Genomic DNA, 22537 nt, shown 5'->3' with positions numbered 1-22537 from the left:
CCTCTGACAGCTAGCAAAATAAACAGTAACTTCCAAACATTTAAAGATCTATACTGTTTTATCTAATATTGCTACTGAACATTTTTGGCTTACCTCATATGGTAATTTATCAAAATATCCATTATTTGGCCCTTCCTTGAGGGCAGTACTGCTAAATTTTTTGTTAAGATTGTCCATTCCACAACCATCCTCTTCTTCATAGTCATCATCTTCTAGATCATTCATGTCAATAAGTGAAGTCTTAAGAGAAAGCACTGGCTTGTCCTTCATACCATGTAGCACAACTGCATCTAATTCAGTGTAATAATCCAGAAGAGAACTATTTATTTCCAGTCGAATAAGATTTGTGGGAAAATTTATCTGCTTAATACAAGGTTTAAACTGACGAGCTTGGGAAGCATTCACCTTCGTAGGTCTCTCTGACCAAAGAATCTCCCATCTGCCAAAGAAAGAAACTTTCCTATAATACAGTTTAGAATGAGATCTACCAGTACCTTAAGATTACAGCCCCATGCCCAATATACCACAGAGAGAAACATGTCAAGTAAGGTGAATAGAATCAAACACAAGAATTGTTTCCAGGATATGAAAAAAAAAATTAAAAGCTAAATGTCATACATATAATTAAATTATTTTTATAAAAATACCAAAGTTCTTTTTATTTCTTTGCAGGTTTTACATTGATCAACTTAAAGACTAAACTTGGTAGAGGTAACTGAAGAATAGCACTCAGTTTTACAGAATAAGTGAATCCTAAGTAAGGATCAAGCACATAGGAAAATGTTGTCCTGTGTGCACTGCATCTTAAACCAACTGCAGGAACTACACCTTCATCTTGCCATACAAAGGTCTCTTTGTCCAGCATTCCATTCCTGTTACTGGCCTCATTCAAACTCAAAATGGTTTTTATCTTTGATTTTTCTCATTTTTAATGCAGTCATAAAGTTTTACTAAAGTTTTCAGGAAATTCTTTTATATATGTCATTCTCCAGAATTTTCATTTTTTCATATTTTTAGTCATTCTTTATCTCTGGTACCTAGCAAGTCCTGTTCCTCCAAATGAACTCCCACTTCCCAGGAAACTTAGTCACTACTTTTACACAGTAAATTATTTCTAACTTTGGGACTTTGCTCATGTTGTGTTCCCCCAATGAAATGCCCAACCCACTACTATTATTTGTCCATCTCTTCTTTAAAGTTAATATTCTCATGTATCATAATTAACTACTTCTCTAATTATTGTTTTCTAATATAGCAGAGAAAATTTAAAACAATATAAAAATATTTTACAAGCATTTTTCCTCCATTTCTAATTGTTTACTTTGGCTAGAAGAATTTTTAATTTTATATTGAAAAATAAAGAATATTTTAAAGTTTCTCAGTAAACACTACAGACTGCTTTAAAAAAAGCTACACCAATATATATAAACATGACCACTAAAAGCACTATCTAATTTTTAAAATAATCTCTAATTTCATAGTGAGTCACACCTCCTTAGGAATATAATTTATAATTCACTGATTATTAATAGAACTTCAAATGTTTTTATATATAAAATGCTTTTATATATAAAAAACATAAGACTTTTTTCAACCCCTAATAAACTATTGGTTCATTAACCCAATAACCTACTGAAATCTAAGAAAAAAAGAAGTAGCAAAAAACTACTATGAGACACATAAGAAGCTGAAGTAGATAAAAGTCACTGACATATAGGTACCCTAATGGCCTTTAGGTCAACAAGGTCATACAGCTCTAATCTTGGAAGAATGGAAAAAGGAGATATGGTAATTTCTACCTACAGGAATAAACATGTAAGACATATTTTTTAGTTTTAAACATTTTTATTAATATGTATTAATTATACATATTAATGGGATTCAGTCTGATATTTCCAAATATGCATGTTGAATATACCAATAAAATCCAGTGTCCCTTTTCCACCCTCACCCTTAACACCCTTCCCAATCTCTAGTAATCACTATTCAACTTCCAGGTTGACTTTTTTTAGCTTCCACATGTGAGAGAGAACATGCAGCACCCGTCTTTTTGTGTCTGTCTTATTGTACTTAATATGTCTTCTAGTTCTACCCATTTTGCTACAAATGACAGGATTTTAATTCTCTTTATGGCTGAATAATACTCCATTGTTTGTATATACCAGATTTTCTTTATCCATTCATCCATTGATGGGCACCTAGGCTGACTCCACATCTTAGACATTATGAATAGGGTCATAACAAACATGGGTTTGCAGGTGTCTCTTTGGTATGCTGACATCATTTTCTTTGGATGTATTCCCAGAAGTGGAATACTCAGTGGGAATTCTAGTAAACATCACCAAGAGAATCAGGAACTACAGGATAGTTCACTATTCTGTAGAAACTTACACATTTTCTAGAACCTTTAAAATCATTCCATATTCATTATTTTTGCAGATTCTCTCCTGAAAATCAGTAAAAAAATACATCAAATATAAAGAGCCTCTATTTGTATTCAGAGACAACATCTCAGTCCATCTCTATTTGGAAACTAACAAAATGCCACTCTGTGTGAAGGACCTGGTTAATTCTAACTTAAATGAAAAAATCGTGTTTCTTGGGCCCACAAAGTCAAGGGCACTAATCTATGATAAATTTGTGAAACTGTTGTTTAAGCAACTCTCTTTGGCTACCAATTCTATGACATCCTTCTTTTCCCTTTCTCCTCCTCCTCCTCCTCCTCTTTCATGGTACTAGGGCCTCATGTGTACTAGGCAAGTGCTCTACCACTGAGCCCTTTCTTTCTTTCTTTGAGACAGGGTAACACTAAATAGCCTACACTGTCCCCAAATTTGCCATTATCCTGTCTCAGCATCCTAAATTGCTGGGATTATAGGTATGTGCCACCACACCAGCTCTCCCTGCTTCTTAAACTTCATTATCCAGTTAAAGTTCTTTTAGTGCTTAAAAAACCCACGCCAAAATAAATTTCATCCCCAAATTATATAATTCCAATCAGTTTCTTTAATATGACTTCAACTTGTCATTTTCTCCCTCCCCTTTTCCCTGTGTCTCTTCCAAATTGTAACCCTGAACTAGCATATTTGTGACTCCTGCACCAGCATCTATTAAGACCTTATCAGGACACTCAATACTGCCTCTTTTCTTTTTCTGTTAATAATGGCACTAAGCAAGAAGTAGAAAAGACTGAGATCTGGTAGAACTACCTATAACTTTTCTATTTCATTGGCCGAACAAAGAAATGCAATCAGATGAAATCATTAAAAGACTGCTTTTAGATTCTGAATGTTTGGAACTGTAAGAAATCCATTTTGTACAAATAAATTTCGGAGTTATTCCAAACATATATGTTTGCTAACTCCTAAGAAAGGGATAAAATTATGTGCTCAATTAATGTGATAGGAAACACAATCCAATGATTTCTATGCAGTATTGCATGATGGAGTTTTCTATGAATAAAGGTTAAAAGGGAGAGGGCTGGGATTGTGGCTCTGCAGTAGCTCTCTCTCTCGCCTAGGCATGTGAGATGTGCTGGTTCGATCCTCAGCACCCCCATAAAAATAAATAAATAAAATAAAGGTATTGTATTCAATTACAACTAAAAAATATTTTTTAAAATGTGAAAAGGGAAAGTATATTGATATATACAAACAAGCATACATGCATGCAAGCACAAATATTGTTGTAAAATTGCTAACTGTTCTTTTTTCAAGATCTGATTGTACTGATTTCTTGGTATATACTAAGGTTTCTTTTATGAAAATGATTGTGATGATAAATGATGTTAGTATTTCATATGTCTTTTAAATGTCTGCTTATTCAGCAAAGCAATAATCTGACAATTCAACATGAGTTCTCTAATCTTTACAACCATTATTTTGTTTATTAGTTTATTGTAGCTGACTCATCTCACTCATGCTCCACTTAGATTCCTTGGTAGTCCTTGTGCTCATCCTCTAGATAGGACTGATTCACCCTTTGTCACTTACACCTTTAAGCCTATTCACAGAGCTTCCTTGGGTTCCTGGGGTCTCTTCCTCTAGAGCATGTCAAGTGCCCAAAGATTTTTTAGTTCATTTGTTCATCGCTCCAGCCCATGCCAAAGATTGACTGATGCAGATGGACTGGTGCAGGAGACCGAAAATTCATCTAAAATTGCATCCTTCCTGACTTCCCCTTCTGTACTATGCTTTCTCCTTTCCTTACTGGTTTCCCCTACAGCACTTCTATAATAAACATCTGCGCAGAAACAGAAACCTCAAGATTAGCTTCTGGGAAACTACTAGTATAGATCTTAATATCTGTCTCATGCTTACAGACCCCCATAGCTTATTCTTTACACTTTTGTTGGACTTTTCTTGCTTCTTCAAATACCATGATTTCACCTTCAATGTGCTCTCTCTCTCTCTCCACCTTTCTAAGTCACAGTGGAACTTCTCTTGATCCTCATTCTCAGTGAATTCACTTCCTCAGAGAAGCCTTGTCTGAAGCACATAGGTTAGGTTCTCCCCTCTGCCAACACGTTCCCTATAATCCCATGGTCCTCTTGCAAGCAGGCCTGTGAGCCCAGAGAACAAGAGCCACCTTTGTCTGGCTCTGTTTTGTTCTCAGCACTGAACTGGCAGAGAGGGCATTCAATGAATGTTTGTCACAGTCTAAAGAAATTCACCAAAATGTCACTAAATCTGGGCAAAAGAATTATAGATATTTTTCCATGTATGTGTTCTTTTTTGTGTTTTCTAACATTTTTTATAATGAAACATTTATTGATTTCATAATTAGTAAAATTTAAAAATGCATATTCTTATACTGCAATAATATATATTGGTCAGATTCCTTTTCTCTCAAAATTTAATGGTATTTTCTGAGGAATGGAGCTAAATATCAATAAAGAAAATCAGAAACTCATCTGTAAATAAAGTTCTAATGTGAACTATAACTTTCAGGAACCCAAAACTGTGACTTATATTCAACTCGGCAGGCATTGTCTTGAATTGAAGAAAACACACTACATGTTTCATAGATCTTATCCCCAAATTTGTTCAGCTTTTTAGAAAGAAATGTGGATAACTCTATAAGAATGACAAAGTCCTAATAAAACAATTCTCACATAAGAAAATAACTGGTCCAAATTTCCACTTAATTTCCTTTTAGGAAAAAAAAATGTACATTGGAAGATGTCAATTTCTGTTTTTTCTTTCTTTCTTCTTTGTGAATGTATATGCATGTGTAGTAGGGTGGGTAGTGGGGATTGAACCCAGAGACTTTTTATGACAGGGACTTGCTAAGTTGCCAAGGCTGGCCTTGAATTTGGAATCCTGTTGCCTCAGCCTCTAAAACTGCTAAAATTACAGGCACTTACACTGTGCCCAGTCTGTGTTTCTTTTTTAATAACTTATAAATTACACTGTACACAATGAATTATCAAAGTATACCTGAAAAGAACAAGTAAAGATTATACCAGCAGTCTCCAACCTGAGTTGAGACTCTGTACTTGTTTTTTAGGAGGTTGTGAAGGTATTCTCTTAGAATTGAGGAGAGATACCAAGGGAGCAGCATGTCACAGGGTAGAAGCTGACCCTTGCCCCACTCCTCCTATTTGGTAACAGCTAGGGTTCTACATTTAATAGGTACCCATGAACTATTCTCAGGATAGAATATTCTCGTAGGGGCAGGAATTTGTTTATTTTGTACTCTGTTCACTGATTTATCCTCAATATCTGAAATAATGCTTAGCACATGGTAGACACTAAATTAATGAGTGAGTGAATTAACAATTATATAAAGATCTAAAAACTGGTAAGATCACAAGTAGTAGAAAAATGAACAAATTACATGATCCGATAGTTTGAAAGAAAGCAAATATAAATGGTTCTTAAACAAATGAAAAGATATTTAACCTCAGAGATAATATAAGGATTTTTACAATTGACATGAAATACAATTTCTAATCTATTAAGTTTCAAGAATAATGAGATTTATCAACACACTCTGTGGATGAAGTTTGACAATGCGACAACGCATGCACATTCACAAACTGCCAATGAGAATATAAACAAGTACAAACCCTTTGGAGGGAAATCTGTTACTGTATTTCAAAATTACAAATGTGTATCTCTTTGGCTAAGCAACTCTTTCAGGAAACTCATCCCACAGATAGATATACATGCACACAGCTAAAGTGACTTATGATTTTGTTATTCCTTGAGTTAATTTTTACAATTATAAAATATTGGAAACAACTAAGTGCCCACTAATTATTGACAAGTTAATAAACTGGAGTACCTATATATTATGCACTACTTCCTGTTATAGGAAAGAATGAGGAAGGTCTCTCTGACTTATATGAATATAATCAATATATACTACTTAGTGAAATAAATAAGGTACAAAACAATATAAACAGTATGCTTATTTTTGTGAATAAAGAAAATAAAAATATATTTGTTTTTGCTTATATCTGCACAAAGAAACTCTGAAAAGATACAAAGAGAGGTGATAAAAGTGGTTTCTTTAGGAAGGGGTGAGTCCTGAGCACATGGAGAATAGGGTATGTGGAAGGCCACATTATGTACTTTCTAGGTTATTAACCTATGTGATTATTTCATCTAGTCAAATAATTATATTTTTAAAAATAAGAAGGATGAACCATAAAAATGAGAGGAGCTGCTATGCAAATTAATGATATAAATAGGATTGTAAAGAAAATTCAAGAATTTTTTAAAGCAATACTTACTTTTAAATCAAGATGCATGTTACAAATGCATCTACCTAAATCAAAGCTAATCTCCTAAAGATATCCTTTAAAGCATCACTCCTTAGGTCTATTTTGAGTTGTTCACGGTAATTAAAAGCAGTAACATAATGTGAGTTTGGAAATATTTTAGAAGTAATATTTTCTACTAACTTCTCAGATTGGTCCATACCACATCACTATTAGTTCAAATTGTGCTTTTCATTTATAAATTCTGTGTCATGCAAATGTCACAATCTATGAATATTATTATGTGAGGTACTTAGATAGAAAACATGCATTAAATCTTCCAAGCACGATCACTCTTCCCCACAGGAAATTCAGGACAATTTTCAAAATTAGATTTGTTCAAATTGCTTAAGACAATACTTTCAGTGGAAAAAACATCCTTGAACCATATAACTTAGGTCATTGAAACTGAGATTTACCTTACTTCAGCTGGGGGACTTGGAGAATATGGATTTGCAGAACAAGCCAAAATTCTGATGACTGCTCCAGGATGATAGGTTTCCAGAACATGAACAGCTGTAGGATATACCTGTTGTTCAAACGTAAGTTCCACATAGTCTTGGCTCTGAAAATTAGGCGGTGTCCTCTTGAATGGCAAGGAAGCACTAGGACACTGATCCCACCACGTTCCATAAGTTCGAAACACAGCAGTCTGAGTAAAGTCACCAGAACTTGGGAATACATTTGGTACACCTGCCAAATTCCACATGGTATAGGACATACTATTCTCGCTTCCATAATGGGAACTGAAATCCACTACTTCTTTGGCATATTGGACCACCTCTGCATTGAGAGGGGAAGTCCGGCTGTTTGATTCTATAGTTCTATGGCTGTTCATCATTTCTCCTCTTGTAGCTGTCCTGGCTCGGCGCCGAAGGCACATATAATAAAACATAGTCAAAACTGTTAACATGGGAAAGACCGGTGACATCTAGATGTGAATTATGAAGCTTCAAAAGGTCAGGTGTCCTCAGTAAGATGCAAGAACTCTTTGAAGGATGTTCTAAAAAATGAATGGCTTGGTGAAGTAAAATAATTTAAATAAGTGGAAAAATGCTGGAGAAGTTAGCAGGCTTTACCCTAATGAAGTTTCCCAGAATAAAACTTTGAAAAATAAGTTTTAAACAAAAACTGTGAATCTCCGATATTTCTTAGAAACTTAAATATTATAAATTTATCTTATATTATGCTAAATGGAAAGCAAAACTGATGTTATAAGGCAATGGAAGATGTATAATCTAAAAGCCCAATTTTATATAAAATTATAACCACTGTTCAAGAAATACGAAGTCCTAGAGCTTTAAAAAATTATTTGTAATATGTGGCACACCACTAAAATATAGCTATAAATTCAATCTTAGGCTCTGCCATAATTTCACATTTTTACAAAGGATTCCCTATTGCTAATTATTATTCTCTTCCAAACATGCTTAGTACAGATTTCACATTATGGGAATATAGTTTTTGGAGCTGACAGTTAATTCAGACCAACTAAATTAACTGCCTTACACATCACAGATCACCAGACAGTGTTTAATTTATAACTCTTAGCATTATTTGTTAGGGCAGTCCTTGGCTGTCTAGCATCTGGTTTGTTGCCAGCTACTCTTAGAAATCACTCACCCCAGATAGAATGGTCACAGGATACACAAGGGAAATGTAGAAGCTGGCACTCATCCATGTGGCCTCAAATCTGCTTGCTGCTTTCAGGTACAAATGCTAAAATGTGACATTATTTTACCTGTAAGATAAGAGTTTTGGAAAACATTTTTATTTCCAAATCAGGAAGTCAAATATCCCAAAAAGATTATTACTATAAACAAGTAGCTACTTATTGAGACACAAGTCTTTCAAATGAAACAAAGTAAATTTTCCTAAACATTGTGGACAATTTTGAATTAGAGTCTTTTTCTTTTCCTTGAGTTTTTGTTTGTTTTTTACATTTTAAAACAGACTATAATGAAAGTATGATAATGAACCCTATCTATACAGAGATTGCAAACTCATAGTTTTGCTTCAAACTATGTGAGCAGACATATTTTACTGGGGCCAAACTGTGTTTTTAAAAACTTGGTCTAGTTTAGCCCAGTGTGGTGGCACATGCCTGTAATCCCAGCAACTCAGGAAACTGGGGAAGGAGGATTGCAAGTTCAAGGCTAGCCTTAGCAAAATGGAAAGATTCTCAGTAACTTAGTAAGGCTTGTCTCAAAATAAAAAGTGAAAAATATTGGTGATGCAGTTAAGGGTAAAGCATTCCTGGATTGAATCCCCAGTACAAAACAAAACAAAACAAACAAACAAACAAACAAACCCACAATGTTTAGTTTATAACCTTTAACAATTCAGAAGACCTTGAAAGGCTAGCAGTCCCCCAAGGAATACTCTAGTTCCCAGCCAGCTCTACTTATAATTTATAACATACACCTGGCCCATTTCCTCACTGAGTAGGCAATCTCTTGTCAATATAATCAGAAAATCAAACACTTATTCTGGTACCTGTGAAGTCTTGAATTTAATTTCTCCTAAGTAAAGGAAGATGAATATACCAATTTCCTTAGTAAAGCAATGTGTTAACCTTCCAAAACTTTAGCACTAAAACTGAAAAACATTACTTTCATTAAATGTCCCTCCCACTCAAAAATCAATGGCTTTTTCTGACATACAAGATACAATCTAATTTCCTTTTTTCGTGTTTCAAGGCTCTCCTCAAGGTAGACAGATCTCTTTTTATCTAACCCAGAAAACCCAGTCAAGTTCTAACCACCGTTCATGTTTTACTCTAGGTTTTGACTGTACTATTGTTTCTTTTCCAATCATTTTATTCTACATTAGCAGTTTTACTCTCTGGAACTTCATTTGTATCAGACCTAGCTCTACTAAGGTCTATATTAGGAGTAAGCTTCTTGAAGGAATAAAGTTGAAGATTTTCATATCTTAATGTATTCAGCATACAGGAGACACAAAATGTTTGACACCGTTGATAGCAAACTGATGAGCAAACAAAAAACATTCTGAACCTAAAATAACTTAAAATTATGCAATGGTATCTTTTTGTCTCTCAATTCCAATAAGGTCTAAACACTGAGATGCTTGAAAAAATATAATCAGTGAAATAGTAAATAAAGGACTTGGCTTCAAATAAGTGCAGAAAATCAAAAAGAATACAAAATGGTGAAAAATGAAGAGGAACATCAAAGGGATGAAGATAATATTACTCATAGAATCAGCTACTGGTCATCATGGTTGTAAGGGAACTTTCTAACACCCATGCAGGCATAGTGAAGCATGGAAGGACCTCATGAAGCTAAAACTCAGAAAGGATCACCCTAAAACCAGGACTTAAAGATACATTTACTGAGGGAAGCTCAAGTATGCATGGCATTGACTGAAGAAATGGAGAAGTCACCCTGGGAAATCAGAACACTATTAGGCAGGTGCAAGCATAGTGTGGGCCTAAATTCACACTACCTTCATGATTTAAAAATCCCAACCCACCCCCTATCCAGAAAAAGAGAAAATGGTCTCTAACTAGTAGAACTTTAGGACTTGATAGGCATAAATGTGAAATCTCTAGGCAAGGATGTTTCTGCACAGAACAAACCAATCCCTTACCAAAAATGCATCACAGTAAATTATTTTAGGACCTTATGAAAATTAACCGTAATGAGGGCCACACTCAATAAAGATTCCAAGAAAAAGAAATACATTAGAACAAAACTTTTTTCTGAAAAAGAATAGCAAAGCATTCATTAAAATATAGTCGTGTGCCACACAATGACGTTTTGGTCAACCTAGACATCCTCAAGGAATTGACTATATGACCTTTGGACATCTCTTCTAACTTCACAACTAAACTCCTTCCAATTTCCTTTAAAAACCTGTGTTTATCAGTGAAACAGTTTATAAAACCTAAGAATTATCTGCAAAGTAAGATATCACCCTTCATATGAACTTTCACAATCATTCTTAACAAAAATATTGAGACAAATTTGTCAAATTTTGGTTACCCTACCAAGTCATAAGTTTTATGACTATTTCTTGGTGAGATTTTACTATTAAAGATTATAGAATATCAAAATCAGCAAGACTGTCACATGGAAAACATTATTATTTATTTTTATCTTTTTATTTTAAAAAATGTTTTGCAGTGCTGGGGATCAAACCTAGGATCTTGTGCATGCTAGGCAAGCACCCTATCATTGAGCTAAATTTTAGCCTTGGCAGTACTATTTTAAACCTATTAAAGTTCAATAAAATTTTCATGGAAGCAATATATTAAAAAGTGAATTATAAACTATAAATATTACTAAACAGTCAAGCTTCTTCAGTGCAGAAATATAAAATGGATGATTTTTTTACAACTCTTAATAACGATTCTTATTTTTTGTGAAATAAACTAAAAATAATAAAAGAAATTTTTGAAAGAAAAAGTAATGTACAGTAGACTAAAAAGGTATTATTTTATCCTTTTTTCATCAATGCTACTTAGATAATGTTATAGAAGTTAAATCCTGTTTTTTTTTTAAAGTAAACAAGGCAAAGAAACAAAAAAGAGAAATTATGCAAACTCTCTAACACCCTTCACCAATTCTAAACTTCTTTTCATTATGCTAAGCTGACACATAAAAGTGTTTTGGGGTAGGGAAAGACATATGGAGAAAGAAAGGTAGCTTTCTCTACTTTTCTCTGGGAAATGAAGCTGAAAAGGGGAATAGAATCATTGTCTCAGGATTCACATGAGTAACAATGACCAAAGCAGAAGTCCAAATTGTCCATGTACCATATGGACTTTTGCCAAGAAATAGAGACAATTTGTGATAACTGATGAATATCCCAGTGGGCAATGAACCAAGTACAAAAGATACAATAATTCTATTTTTTATGGGAATGAGATACAAAGACAAAATGATTTTTCCCTTATGGTGCAAATAAATAAATATTAACCTAGAAAACTAAATTTTCCAAAAGAATGATTATAAAATCTACGTTTTGGGAGTCATTCTCTTTTCTAGTCCATTCAAAAAGCTACTTCAATTTTAGAGACTCTTATGACACAAAAAATATTATTTTCCAAGTTTCAAGAAGGCTTATCCAATCAATCACTTACTAACAATGAATATAAGCTGAGAAATTCTCCACGACACACTGAACTTTTATACTAGCATAATCAAGGAATACAAAACAACAGCCATTTTAATTTGTATCTTGAGACTTTCTTATTCCTTGGGAAACAACTTGCTTTATATGACATAATGTTATTATAATACAACTTTATTTTCAAACACATCTTTCATTTTATAAGATGCTTAACAAAGTTAAATAATACAATTACAGAGAAAGCAATAACAGTGGAAAAGAGAAATTAAGAGGTATAGACAAGGGAGAACATATGTTTACTACTGAGATTTGAAGTGAGATGGGGAGTCGATGAGGCGGAGAGAAGCAGGATGGCAGGAACTGCAGAGAAGACGGCTTGTGCTTTGACAGAGGGAAAAGGAGGAAAGAAGAGGACTTTTCATGAAATAAACAAAAAAGAGACAATAAACTGATCTAGAGTTAGAACAACACAAAGACTAGGTTGATTCTGTGATGAAAGAACCTGGAAAACAAGTTTAAAACTCAAAGGAGGATTCTCAACTTGAAGTGAAAAGATATGGAAAAAAGATGAAAATGGCAAGCAATATAGCATAGGCAATATAGCATAATAAAGGGATCAAAACACAAAATTTACTTGTGAAATAATCCATAGAGACAAGTCAGTGAAGTGATAGAAAAAAGGAGGATTTAGCTAGGCACGGTGGCGCACGCCTGTAATCCCAGCAGTTTGGGAGGCTGAGACAAGAGGATTTCGAGTTCAAAGCCAGCTTCAGCAAAGCCAAGGTGCTAAGCAACTCAGTGAGACTCTGTCTCTAATAAAAAGTACAAAACTGGGCTGGGGATGTAACTCAGTGGTTGGGTGCTCCAGAGTTCAATCCCTGGTACCCCCCTCAACCCCCAAAAGGAGGATTTAGACAGCTTTGTAGCACAGTACTAAAATGCAACAGAATGTATAATGTGGTAATAAATCAAGGAAAAAAAGTCCAAACCTAATGCTTATCATTTTTCAATCCTACTGAAACTGGTCAAGAGATCCTATTCTATAGAAAGGACTTTTCTGGACAAATCTAGAAATCAAAAGCAAGTGAATAAAGGAATATGTCAATCAAAAGAGTGAAATTATATGTGAATTTGAAGTAGCACTCACCAAACTACATTTTAATTTGATCCAACCATCATGTCAGCCCTGTTTCCTGGCTGGCCCCCTTTTGGATTCTATAGAAAATAACATACTCATACCCCTTTCTGCCTCTCTGGTAACTTCTTCTAAGATTCCTTCCTGGGTCTTTTCTCTTCATTCTTCTCAAATACACAGATATACCATTTAAAGAAAGGACTTTTTAATAATATACAAGAAAGGTCCACCTACCTTTGTACCTATTTTCCCTCTTTCCTCTTCACTTCACATGCCCACAACCTTTGCTATAGATCCCCAGAACCTCCACAATGCCCTCAACAGCACCTGGGCTTTGATGGCTCAGCAGTGTTGAGTCTTTAATGAGTTTAGATGGAATACCCTCCCTTCTCCTCGGCTTTGACACCCTCTCACCCATCCTTCAAGGTCAAGTTCAGAATTTACCCACCATTCATCTTTCATTTGCACTTACATGTGACATATTATCTGGTATTTCTTATCTGCTGATATATTTTTCTACCCCAACAGACTATGAATTCTTCAAGTTCGAAGAATGTACCTTAATTATAACTATATCCTTAAGGCCTAAAGCATGCCAATTTAGGCTCAATAACCATTTCTTGTTCTACAAAAATTGGCAGAAAGGTGGCATGAAAGAATTAAAATAAACACGTTTAAAATAAACACAGAAATGAAACCAGTGACTCTATAAGTAAGATATATGTGGAAAAAAAATTTCCCTATCTTGGTACAGAGAAAAAGAGGATGAAAATGGATAATAAAAACTGAAACACAATGGTTAAGAATCAAATGTGTGAATGTCTTTGAAGCCATCCAAGAAGGAATAGTATACATATTGAAATTTTACTGTTCAAAGAAAATATTAAAAAGTATAACTTCCGTTAGTATAAAAGCAGCCCCTGAATACATAAAAGAGACTTGACTCTGGCCACAAAGAAACTCTGATTGAAATTAAAGAAAGATTCATAAAAGAGATGATTGGAGAGGGAAAAGAAAGCTATTTTCTCAAATATGATGATTTCTTAAAAATTCCAAATCTATGTTAAGACCATAGGTTGATTATAGAGAACAGAAAAACTATGGATAAAAAAGAAGTTCTTAAAAAAAGAGATAACCTAAGAGCTAAGAGAAAAGACAGACTGACAGAGACGAGAATATAACAGCAAGGGTAAAAAGACAGGTTTAATATTGATCTAGTATTAGACATGCTATGGGGGAGCACATGCTGAACATTAGCAAAAGTATCACTTTGCCTTCATCATAATTACTTACATTCCAAATGCACCATATGCTTAAAACTAACATATTGAGAAATTATCAGCCCAGTACAGAAACTACTAGAGAGAGCATCTTAAGGTTTTATGTATCTCTCTTTTCCTCTAAGTAAATTCATCTTAGTTAAAACATTTTTATTATGATTAGTGTTTTAATCAATAAGGCTTGCTATGATTTGAATAAGTGTCCCCCAACGGCCCAGGTGTTAAAGGCTTGGTTGCAGCCTCTGGTGCTCCTGGGAAGTTGTAGAACCTTTAAGAGGTGTGGACTACTGGGAGATGGTTAGGTCATTGAGAGAGCCTTGAAGCAGATACAGCCCCTTTCTCTTTTTGTTCCCTGGATGCCATGATGTGAACAGGCCTCCTCAGCCACACTTTCCTGGCACGATGGACTGTGCCACAAGAGTGCCAAATGACCATGTCTTGAAACCTCTGAAACTGTGAGCCAAAATAAATCCATCCTAACGTTTGCAGGTCCAAAGTTATAGTGCTGGAATGTTAACTGACACAAGGCCCCAATACAGAATAAACAGGTGGAGTTTCTAAATGAACTAAGTAGATCAACATGGAGTCTAAACATTCCTAATCAGCTTCAAAGCCTCTTGAAATTCCAGGCATCTGAAGGTAGAGGGAGAAGGTAGAGGAACCAACTAGGATAAAAACCCTAAGGGCAGAAGGAAACAATATGTCTTTCACTTCAGGGACCAATGTAACCCTCAAAAATGTAAGGAGGTGACACAAAAAATCTGGAACATGGTTAACTTCTTCAGAAATTTCTTCTGTGTTGATGAAAATGGCAGGGACTAAGCAAGAGATGTATACAACGTCAGACTAGAAATGATTTATCAGAAAACAAAGTCAGGATTTAGACTCCATTTAACTAGAAATTGGCAACAGTGAGTACTGCAGAAACTGTTCTCTCTCCTTTCTCCTAGAGTTTCTTTAACAAGCAAATTTAAAACTTCTGAAATATTCATCATCAATCTTTAGTAGCAAGAAAAGCAGAAAAAAGAATTAGAGAAATCAATGATTAAAAAAAAAAAGCAAGCAGATTGTAGGATTAGTGGAATGGCGATTTTCTGACATAATGGATCTGGAAACACACTTCCCACCTAAATACTATCTCACACTGTGACAAGGAAGGATATGTTTCTAGTTACAAGGTGTCTTAGATACACATACTATTATGGTATATTAACTATATCTTACCCTTTCTTCATTTTTTCATAATAGATAAGAATAAACTACAGGAATGAAGAGACTGGTGAATTCAAAAGAACCTTAAATCTTTCATAAATACATACTATATGTTTTTCTAAAACATTCTAAATGAATCATATCTGGTTGAAGAGGAAAAAAATGATATCTCTGTTTAAAGCATACTTATTATATGAATTTGCTTTAGCCAAATACTATCTACATATTTTTGTACATTTTTTACATACTAAAACAAGAGAACATTTTACCTAACAAAAATATAGAGGATTTACAGTTATCCTGACTAACTAAAACTCAAAACACAATATTTTAAGTCTGTCATGGATAGCCATTATAGCTAAAAGAGTAATTACTTAAAATGGTGTAATACTATTAAAACTTACTTCAGGACATAACTGCATTCCAAAAAAACATATATTTCAAGAGTATACTTTGTTGAGTTCTAACAAAAACAAACAATCTAAAGATTTATATGTAGCAACAATTCCCAATAACCACATTATTAAAAAATATGAAAAAATACTAATAAATGATTTACCAAGTCAATAATAGTCACAATATGTAAGAGCTATTATAAATCAATAAAAGAGAAATTCAACAGAAAAATAAAAGAAGGATATGATCATGCAAGAACAAAAAATACAAATGGCCAGTAAACATACAGATATTCAACCCCATCATTAAGCAAAGAAATGCAAATGACCATTTCATCTTGATAGTAACTGTTATATGAGATAATACGTTACAGATATATCAATTTCTACATGTCTTAACAGAGGCACTGATCATCTTCATTTCAGATTATCTTTTCTATATCATTTATACAGCAAACAGCCTTGGGATATAAAAAGAGGTCTTCCTCTTGAGCAGTGGGCAAGTTTACTATACAGAAAAATGATGTCTCCCTCTAAGGCAAAAATCAGGCATGTTTACTTGAATTTTACTATGAAAAATTCAGATTCTCTAAACTCAGGAGGAAACCTGCGGCATGTGCTAGTGTTACCTGGCCTTTGTCACATCATCCTGTAGAAACTGGGGCACCAGGGCTCAGCACAAGATGATATGCTCTGGCTGCCATTACTGCTGTGTTCTTTGTCTCTGACCCAGAAGACTCATGTCTTCTGCCAGCAAACTCTTAGCTTGCAAGCTGGATACTATTACAGACTCTTGGCCATTCTTAGCAATGATATATGATGGCAAAAGGAGCATTTTTACAAACTGTACATGTCTACTCTTAACAACCTTTTTGAAGAGCACTATGGCAGAATCTCTGAGAATTTAAATATATATATAGTCTTTGACCCAGCAATTTAAGTATCTACACTAAAGAAAATGAATGTGCAAACATATACTGTAGTTCCCTCACCTAAGGGAATAAGTTTCAAGATCCCAGTGGATGCCTGAAACCACAAATAGCAGGGAACACATGTATATATTTGTTTTTCTCATGTACACTTATCTATGCCAAATTTTGACCTTTTCACTTAAAGGAAACACTTGATACCTTCTCTTGGCATATATGAATTCCCAGCATCACTACTACTAAGCTTTGGAGCCATTAGTAACATACATACATACATACATACATAAAAGGGTTACTTGAACACAAGTATAGCAAAACTATGCAGTTGATCTAATAACTATGATGCTACCAAATGACTAACAAGTGGATGGTGGATACAGCAAGGATGTGCTGGACAAAGATATGATTCGTGGAGTAAGAAAAGCATAAGAATTCATCATGCTACTTAGAATAGTGTACAATTTAAAACTTATGAATTGTTTAGTTCTAGACTTTTCCATTTAATAATTTCTGACTAAGACTGGACTGTAGGTAACTGAAACCATTAGAAAATAAAACTGAAGGGGAAACTACTGCACAAACAAAATGATCCTGTAATTTTGTTTATATTATAAATATAATATAAATTTATACTAAATATCAACAGAGGATTGGTTCAATAAATTTTGGATTATTCCTACAATTCAATACCAAAAAGACTTTTTTAGAGACAAGATAACATTGAACCAAGCATGGTGGCACATGCCTATAATCCCAACTACTAAGGAAGGTAAGGCAGGAGAATCACAAGCTTGAGGCCAACCTGGGCAACTTAGCAAGACCCTGTCTGAAAAAAAAAAATTTTTTTTAAAGATCTATGAATGTAGCTCAGATGTAGAGCATTCCTGAGTTTAACCTACAGTATCATGTAACAATATGTTACATGAACTGACACAAAAAGATGTTCCTCAACTATGACTAACTAAAACTTGCAGAAAATTACACAGAATAGACTGCCAATTATGAAACAAATGTAGATTATACTCATTTTAAAATCTGGAATGTAAGAATAAATTATTAAACAGTGATGACTTTTGTGGAACATGGTTATTGGATAGGTGGGCAAAGAACACTTTCACATTTACCTTTGGCTATTTATGTACTGCTTAATTTGTAAAGAGAACATACATATTTATTTATGACTTAGTAGAGTTTTTAAGTATTTATTAATAAGCAACACTTGAAAATGTATTATTTTGGGATATCCAGTTGAGATGGTAATATAAAAATGGACACAAGGCTGAGGGATCACTTCTATCACCTACAGATACTGAAAACAGGTATAGAATGTCCTGTTTTGTAACTGACAAAGAGACATACCACAGGTACTAAGACAAAAAAGCAAAGTCAAAAGATTTGCACATTTTGAATCAGGCTGCTTCTCTTATGTACAACTCTAGGGAGCAACTCTACATAGTGAATACTGAGTGAGCAACAGAAGGGATTTATTTAACAAGCATTACTAATTCAACTGATTGTGGTAAAGGCAAACCAAAAATATTAAGTTCAAACATAGGCAAGAAACTTAGGGGGCATAAGATGTAAAAAAGGGGACTTAACTTGTCCCAACAAAGTTAGTTCATTCCCCAAATATTTAGGAATGTGTACAATATACATTGTTTAAATTACTAGAAATTAGAACATATTGCAAAGTTAGAGTAACAAGAGTAGTGTGGCATCATCACAGAAAGTCAGAATCGCTGCTGAACAGTTCAGAAAGAGTCCCAAGAAAACACAGGAGTTAGTGATATATATATAGTACTTATCAGAAGGGAAAAAGAGAATTCAACAAATGATGTTGGCATCACTGGTTAACAGCAACAAAAAAAGGTTTATTTATATATGAATAAAACCAATAAGAGTACTAGAAGAAAAAAGATGAGGATATCATATAAATTTAGATGATAAGTAGGACACCAAAGTTAAATTCATGAAGTTAAGTGGCAATTGTACACTACACCAAAATTATGAGAGTAAGACAATGATACTAACACAGAAAAAGAAAGGGCAGTTTTTGTTAGATGACCACACACACAGAAGTGAAAGAAAATCTGTTAACATTGTTTTTGTTTTGTTTTACTGTATCATGGCATAAGCAAAATAAATTAACCACCTTATACTCAGCTGAACTCTCTGATTTTCAAGTCAGTAACAAAAGGAAGGATATGAAAATGCAGAGTTCAGAAAACCCAAAATTTGGGACAGCAGGTAACAAGCAAAGGTTGGTATTGAAAGTATGAAATGAATCCAATTCAATGACAACTCGAGAGTGCCTACTATGGGGTGATGCACACTGCCACTAGAAAGAAAACTTTACTTTCCCTCAAGAACTTAATATCTGATAAAGGACTATAGGTGCCTTGAGGTAACTGGAAAAAGGCCCCTGTATTCAACCAACAGGTAAAATATGTAATAAAAGAGAGACATGAGGTGAGTTTGACGAGAAAAAGGTACCCATATTCTGAACTTAGGAAACCCAGGAATGCATGCAGAAAGCAGAAAAGTCAGCTTGTATCTTGAGACAGACACAAGCAAAAAACCTACACCTGGTGAAGTAGTGAGACCTCCAGGGCACAAAGCCAGACACAGTATCAACTATCAATGCAACTACCTGACCACAAGTTTATATCATCTTAACTTCTTTCCAAGTAACTTGCGGGTGGGGAGATGTCTTTGTGGCAATGAGCTTTTGGGCCAAGGAAATACGAAACGACCCACACTGCAAACATGTGCATAAGGGCAAGTGGATGGTCATCATCAGATTCTAGGTGCACCTCCAAACACGGAAACGAGGTTGCAACCAGTCATCGTGTGGCAGTCCAGAAGAAAGGCATGGGCAGAAACCATCAGATATCACAGGGAAATAATGGCAGCAGGTACACCAGCAACAAGTTTTCTTCAGCAGGCAAGTGACTCAGGCTGAAGAAAAGACCAGGTCAGGAAGGAGCGGCAGGTGTGGGCAGCCCGCAGACTCCCCAGTGTCAACAACCCTGCGTAGTGTTACGACTCAAGCCCTGCAGGGACACTGGTGCAGGGAAGCTGCGCCCTTGGCACCTAAGCAGAGTTCAAAGGTCCCAGCAAGCCCCGCAAACGCCGCGCAGCAAGAGGCGGAGGCGCGAGTGGTGGGGGCCTCAGCCTCACGCCCACGCTCCCCCCAAACAGCTCGCCGCCCGGCCCCGCCCCAGCGACGAAGGAAGACGGAGACCCGCAGGAGGGAGAAGTAAAGGAAGGGCCGTACCCTGCAGGGTCCGGGAGTGGCACGCGCCGAGGGCTTCACCCCCGACCAGGAGGCGCGGGAAGGCCTGGGCGCGAGGCCGCTCCCAGGCTCTCGCGCTGCGGCACCACCGCGGCAAGCCCGGCCCAGCGCGACCCGGAAGGAAGACACGGAGGCCGCGGGGAGGGGCGGGGCTGGAGGAGGAGCGGGACTCGGGGCGGGGCCCAGAGACGAAGTGGGGCGTGGCTTGGGGGCCGAGCGAGCGCTGCTCCGGCCCGAGGGGCTCGCAGACGTCGGCAACTCCCTCTTCTACGCTGCGGGGAGGAGCTTTTTGCTGGCTTCCTAGCGTACTGTATAGTGCTTTAGAAATGGCCCAGGTACGCTGGCTACAAATCCTCTGATGGAATAATACCTTCCAAATAACAGCCCATGTAGAAGTTCTGCTAGGGCTTCTTCAACCCAGAGTTGGTGGCTAAGGTGATGGCATAGGTATGCGTGAGACCCGTCCACAGAGGAAAAGTAGACTATGCATCATAAGTGTTCTAAAGGCATAATTCACCAAACCTCTTCAGCCCCACATACAAATCCTTAATGCAGGCCCATTTCCATCTTAACATAGATTAGCCCATAACCATTACCCCTGATAAAGAAGATGCTCTCACCTTCTCTTTTAGTCATTTTCATTTATTTTCATTAGTTAAAGTATGACCCTTTCTTTAGCTTGGACATATTTAAATTGTTACAAAGTTTCCGTTAAAATGGAGAAAGTGGATGAGCAGTATATGGGAACTCTCTGTCACTGCAACTTTTCTGTAAATCTAAATCTGCTCTAAAACAAAAACTGAATTTAAATAATAACTTAATGTACATAATAAGTTAATAATATTAATACTGACCCTTTCATACTTGCTGATGAGTCTTAATTGAATTGATGGCTATTAAGGCACTCAAGTCCTGTTTAACCGTGGCAGTTTCTCATTTCTAACATAATTTCTAAATAATTTTTTTATTAATGTGTAAAATTTATTCAGAAAATGGCACAAAATATGTAGAGTTTGACGAAAAGTGAATGCATTTGTGTATACTCACCAATCACATCAAAAACTAGATAATTTACTAGTGTTCAAAAGCTAGTTATATCTGAGTTTTTAGTTTTGGTTTGGTTCTGCCTTTCTAATCAATGATTTGTTTACCTTCATTTTTGTGGGCTTTTATGTGTGGTTTCTATGAAGTTTCTTTCTTTTTTTCTAGCTTGAGTTTTTAGTAAATAAATATACTAGAGTTCATTTATTTATTCTATTCTTGATGGACATTGAACTGTTTTTACTTTTGATTATTGCAAAAAAATACTATTAACATTCTCGTTCATATCTTTTTGGTGTATATATTTTACATGGCCTTCTGGGTTTTGATCTCCTCAATGTCTATGAGATGTGGTAGTTAATGCTGTGTTTTTGTTGTTGTTGTTTTGTCCCGTTTTTATTGTTGTTTTGTTTTGTTTGCTTGTTTTTTGTACTAGGGATCAAACCACGGGCCTTGTATAGTCTTGTTTTCAATGGCATTTAAATTACTGCTCAGAAAGTAGATAATTTCAAATTTAAAGAAATGAAAAGCCTAAGAGGAAGTGCCATTTCTGTAACTAGATGGAATTTTGATCATTATTGTTCAGTTGACCCTTCCTCCAACTTTCTCATCTCAAGCTGTGGCCATACTTACTTTGCTAGGCAGGAGAGCCAAGCGAGGTAAAAAAAAAAAAGGGGGGGGGGATGATGTTTATCAGTTTGTGATGGTCCTGATTTAGTGGCTGAACTACTGCTTAATTATTAAATGGAATGTTGTTTAGAGCTGAATAGCATCCCACGCTGTAACAGCACTATTACAAATAAAGAAAGTCTCAACAAGGCTTAATTGTGCATAAAGTCACCAGCTCAGCAAGCTAGTTATGATCCATTCTATGTTGGCTTCAAAAGTTACAATGTTCTACTCAAGTGGGGAGGCAGCCAAAGAAGCAGCAGGTTCAAAACTCCTCTTTGTCCCAAACTCTTGAAACACTGACCATTGTATTTTCATTATTTTCAAGTGATTTTTCTTTATTTAAAATGAGATGTTTATCAACCATAAACTTTCTGAATTGTGAGCATGCATGACAATAAAACTCCATATCATTCATATATATATATCTTCCAGAATACTGCAAAGAGAGCTGAAAATGTCTTTACAGTAACTCTTTGGTTCTCTAGCATTAGTTCCCAAGTAAGTTTTCTCTAGAAAAAACCTTTCAGAAAATACATTTTATACACAATTCAGCCCAAAATCCTGAACCACTCCATGGATTTTTAAACTAACTAGTTTGTTAGAAAGTGGAGTTCGGTCAGTAAGATCAATGATATCAGTTCCAGGTTTTTAATATGCCAGTAGCCAAAAAGCATGAATAATAGCAAGTGGAAATAATCATCTAGTTTATCTAAAA

The 22537-nt window shown here is 35.4% G+C and overlaps 1 protein-coding gene across 3 annotated transcripts in view; it reads right to left on the bottom strand.

Moving 5' to 3' along the window:
* The window catches only part of Fbxl4 (F-box and leucine rich repeat protein 4), a 79140-nt gene extending 58891 nt beyond the window's left edge, over nt 1-20249 (bottom strand). The window contains exons 1-4 of one of the 3 annotated variants that reach the window (XM_078019585.1): nt 20092-20249; nt 8390-8507; nt 7186-7769; nt 94-439 (exon numbers count right to left, since the gene is read on the bottom strand). In XM_078019585.1, the coding sequence (XP_077875711.1) occupies nt 94-439; nt 7186-7697 (858 nt within the window). In that variant the 5' untranslated portion in view covers nt 7698-7769; nt 8390-8507; nt 20092-20249. The remainder of the gene's footprint in view (nt 1-93; nt 440-7185; nt 7770-8389; nt 8508-20091) is intronic. The other 2 variants (XM_005335875.5, XM_040283128.2) reach the window with 2 other exon arrangements.
* Nucleotides 20250-22537: the final 2288 nt, after the last annotated feature.

This window comes from Ictidomys tridecemlineatus, chromosome 8 (assembly GCF_052094955.1).
Source record: "Ictidomys tridecemlineatus isolate mIctTri1 chromosome 8, mIctTri1.hap1, whole genome shotgun sequence".
NCBI classification, from domain to species: domain Eukaryota; kingdom Metazoa; phylum Chordata; class Mammalia; order Rodentia; family Sciuridae; genus Ictidomys; species Ictidomys tridecemlineatus.
This window is presented reverse-complemented; position numbering and strand designations above follow the sequence as displayed.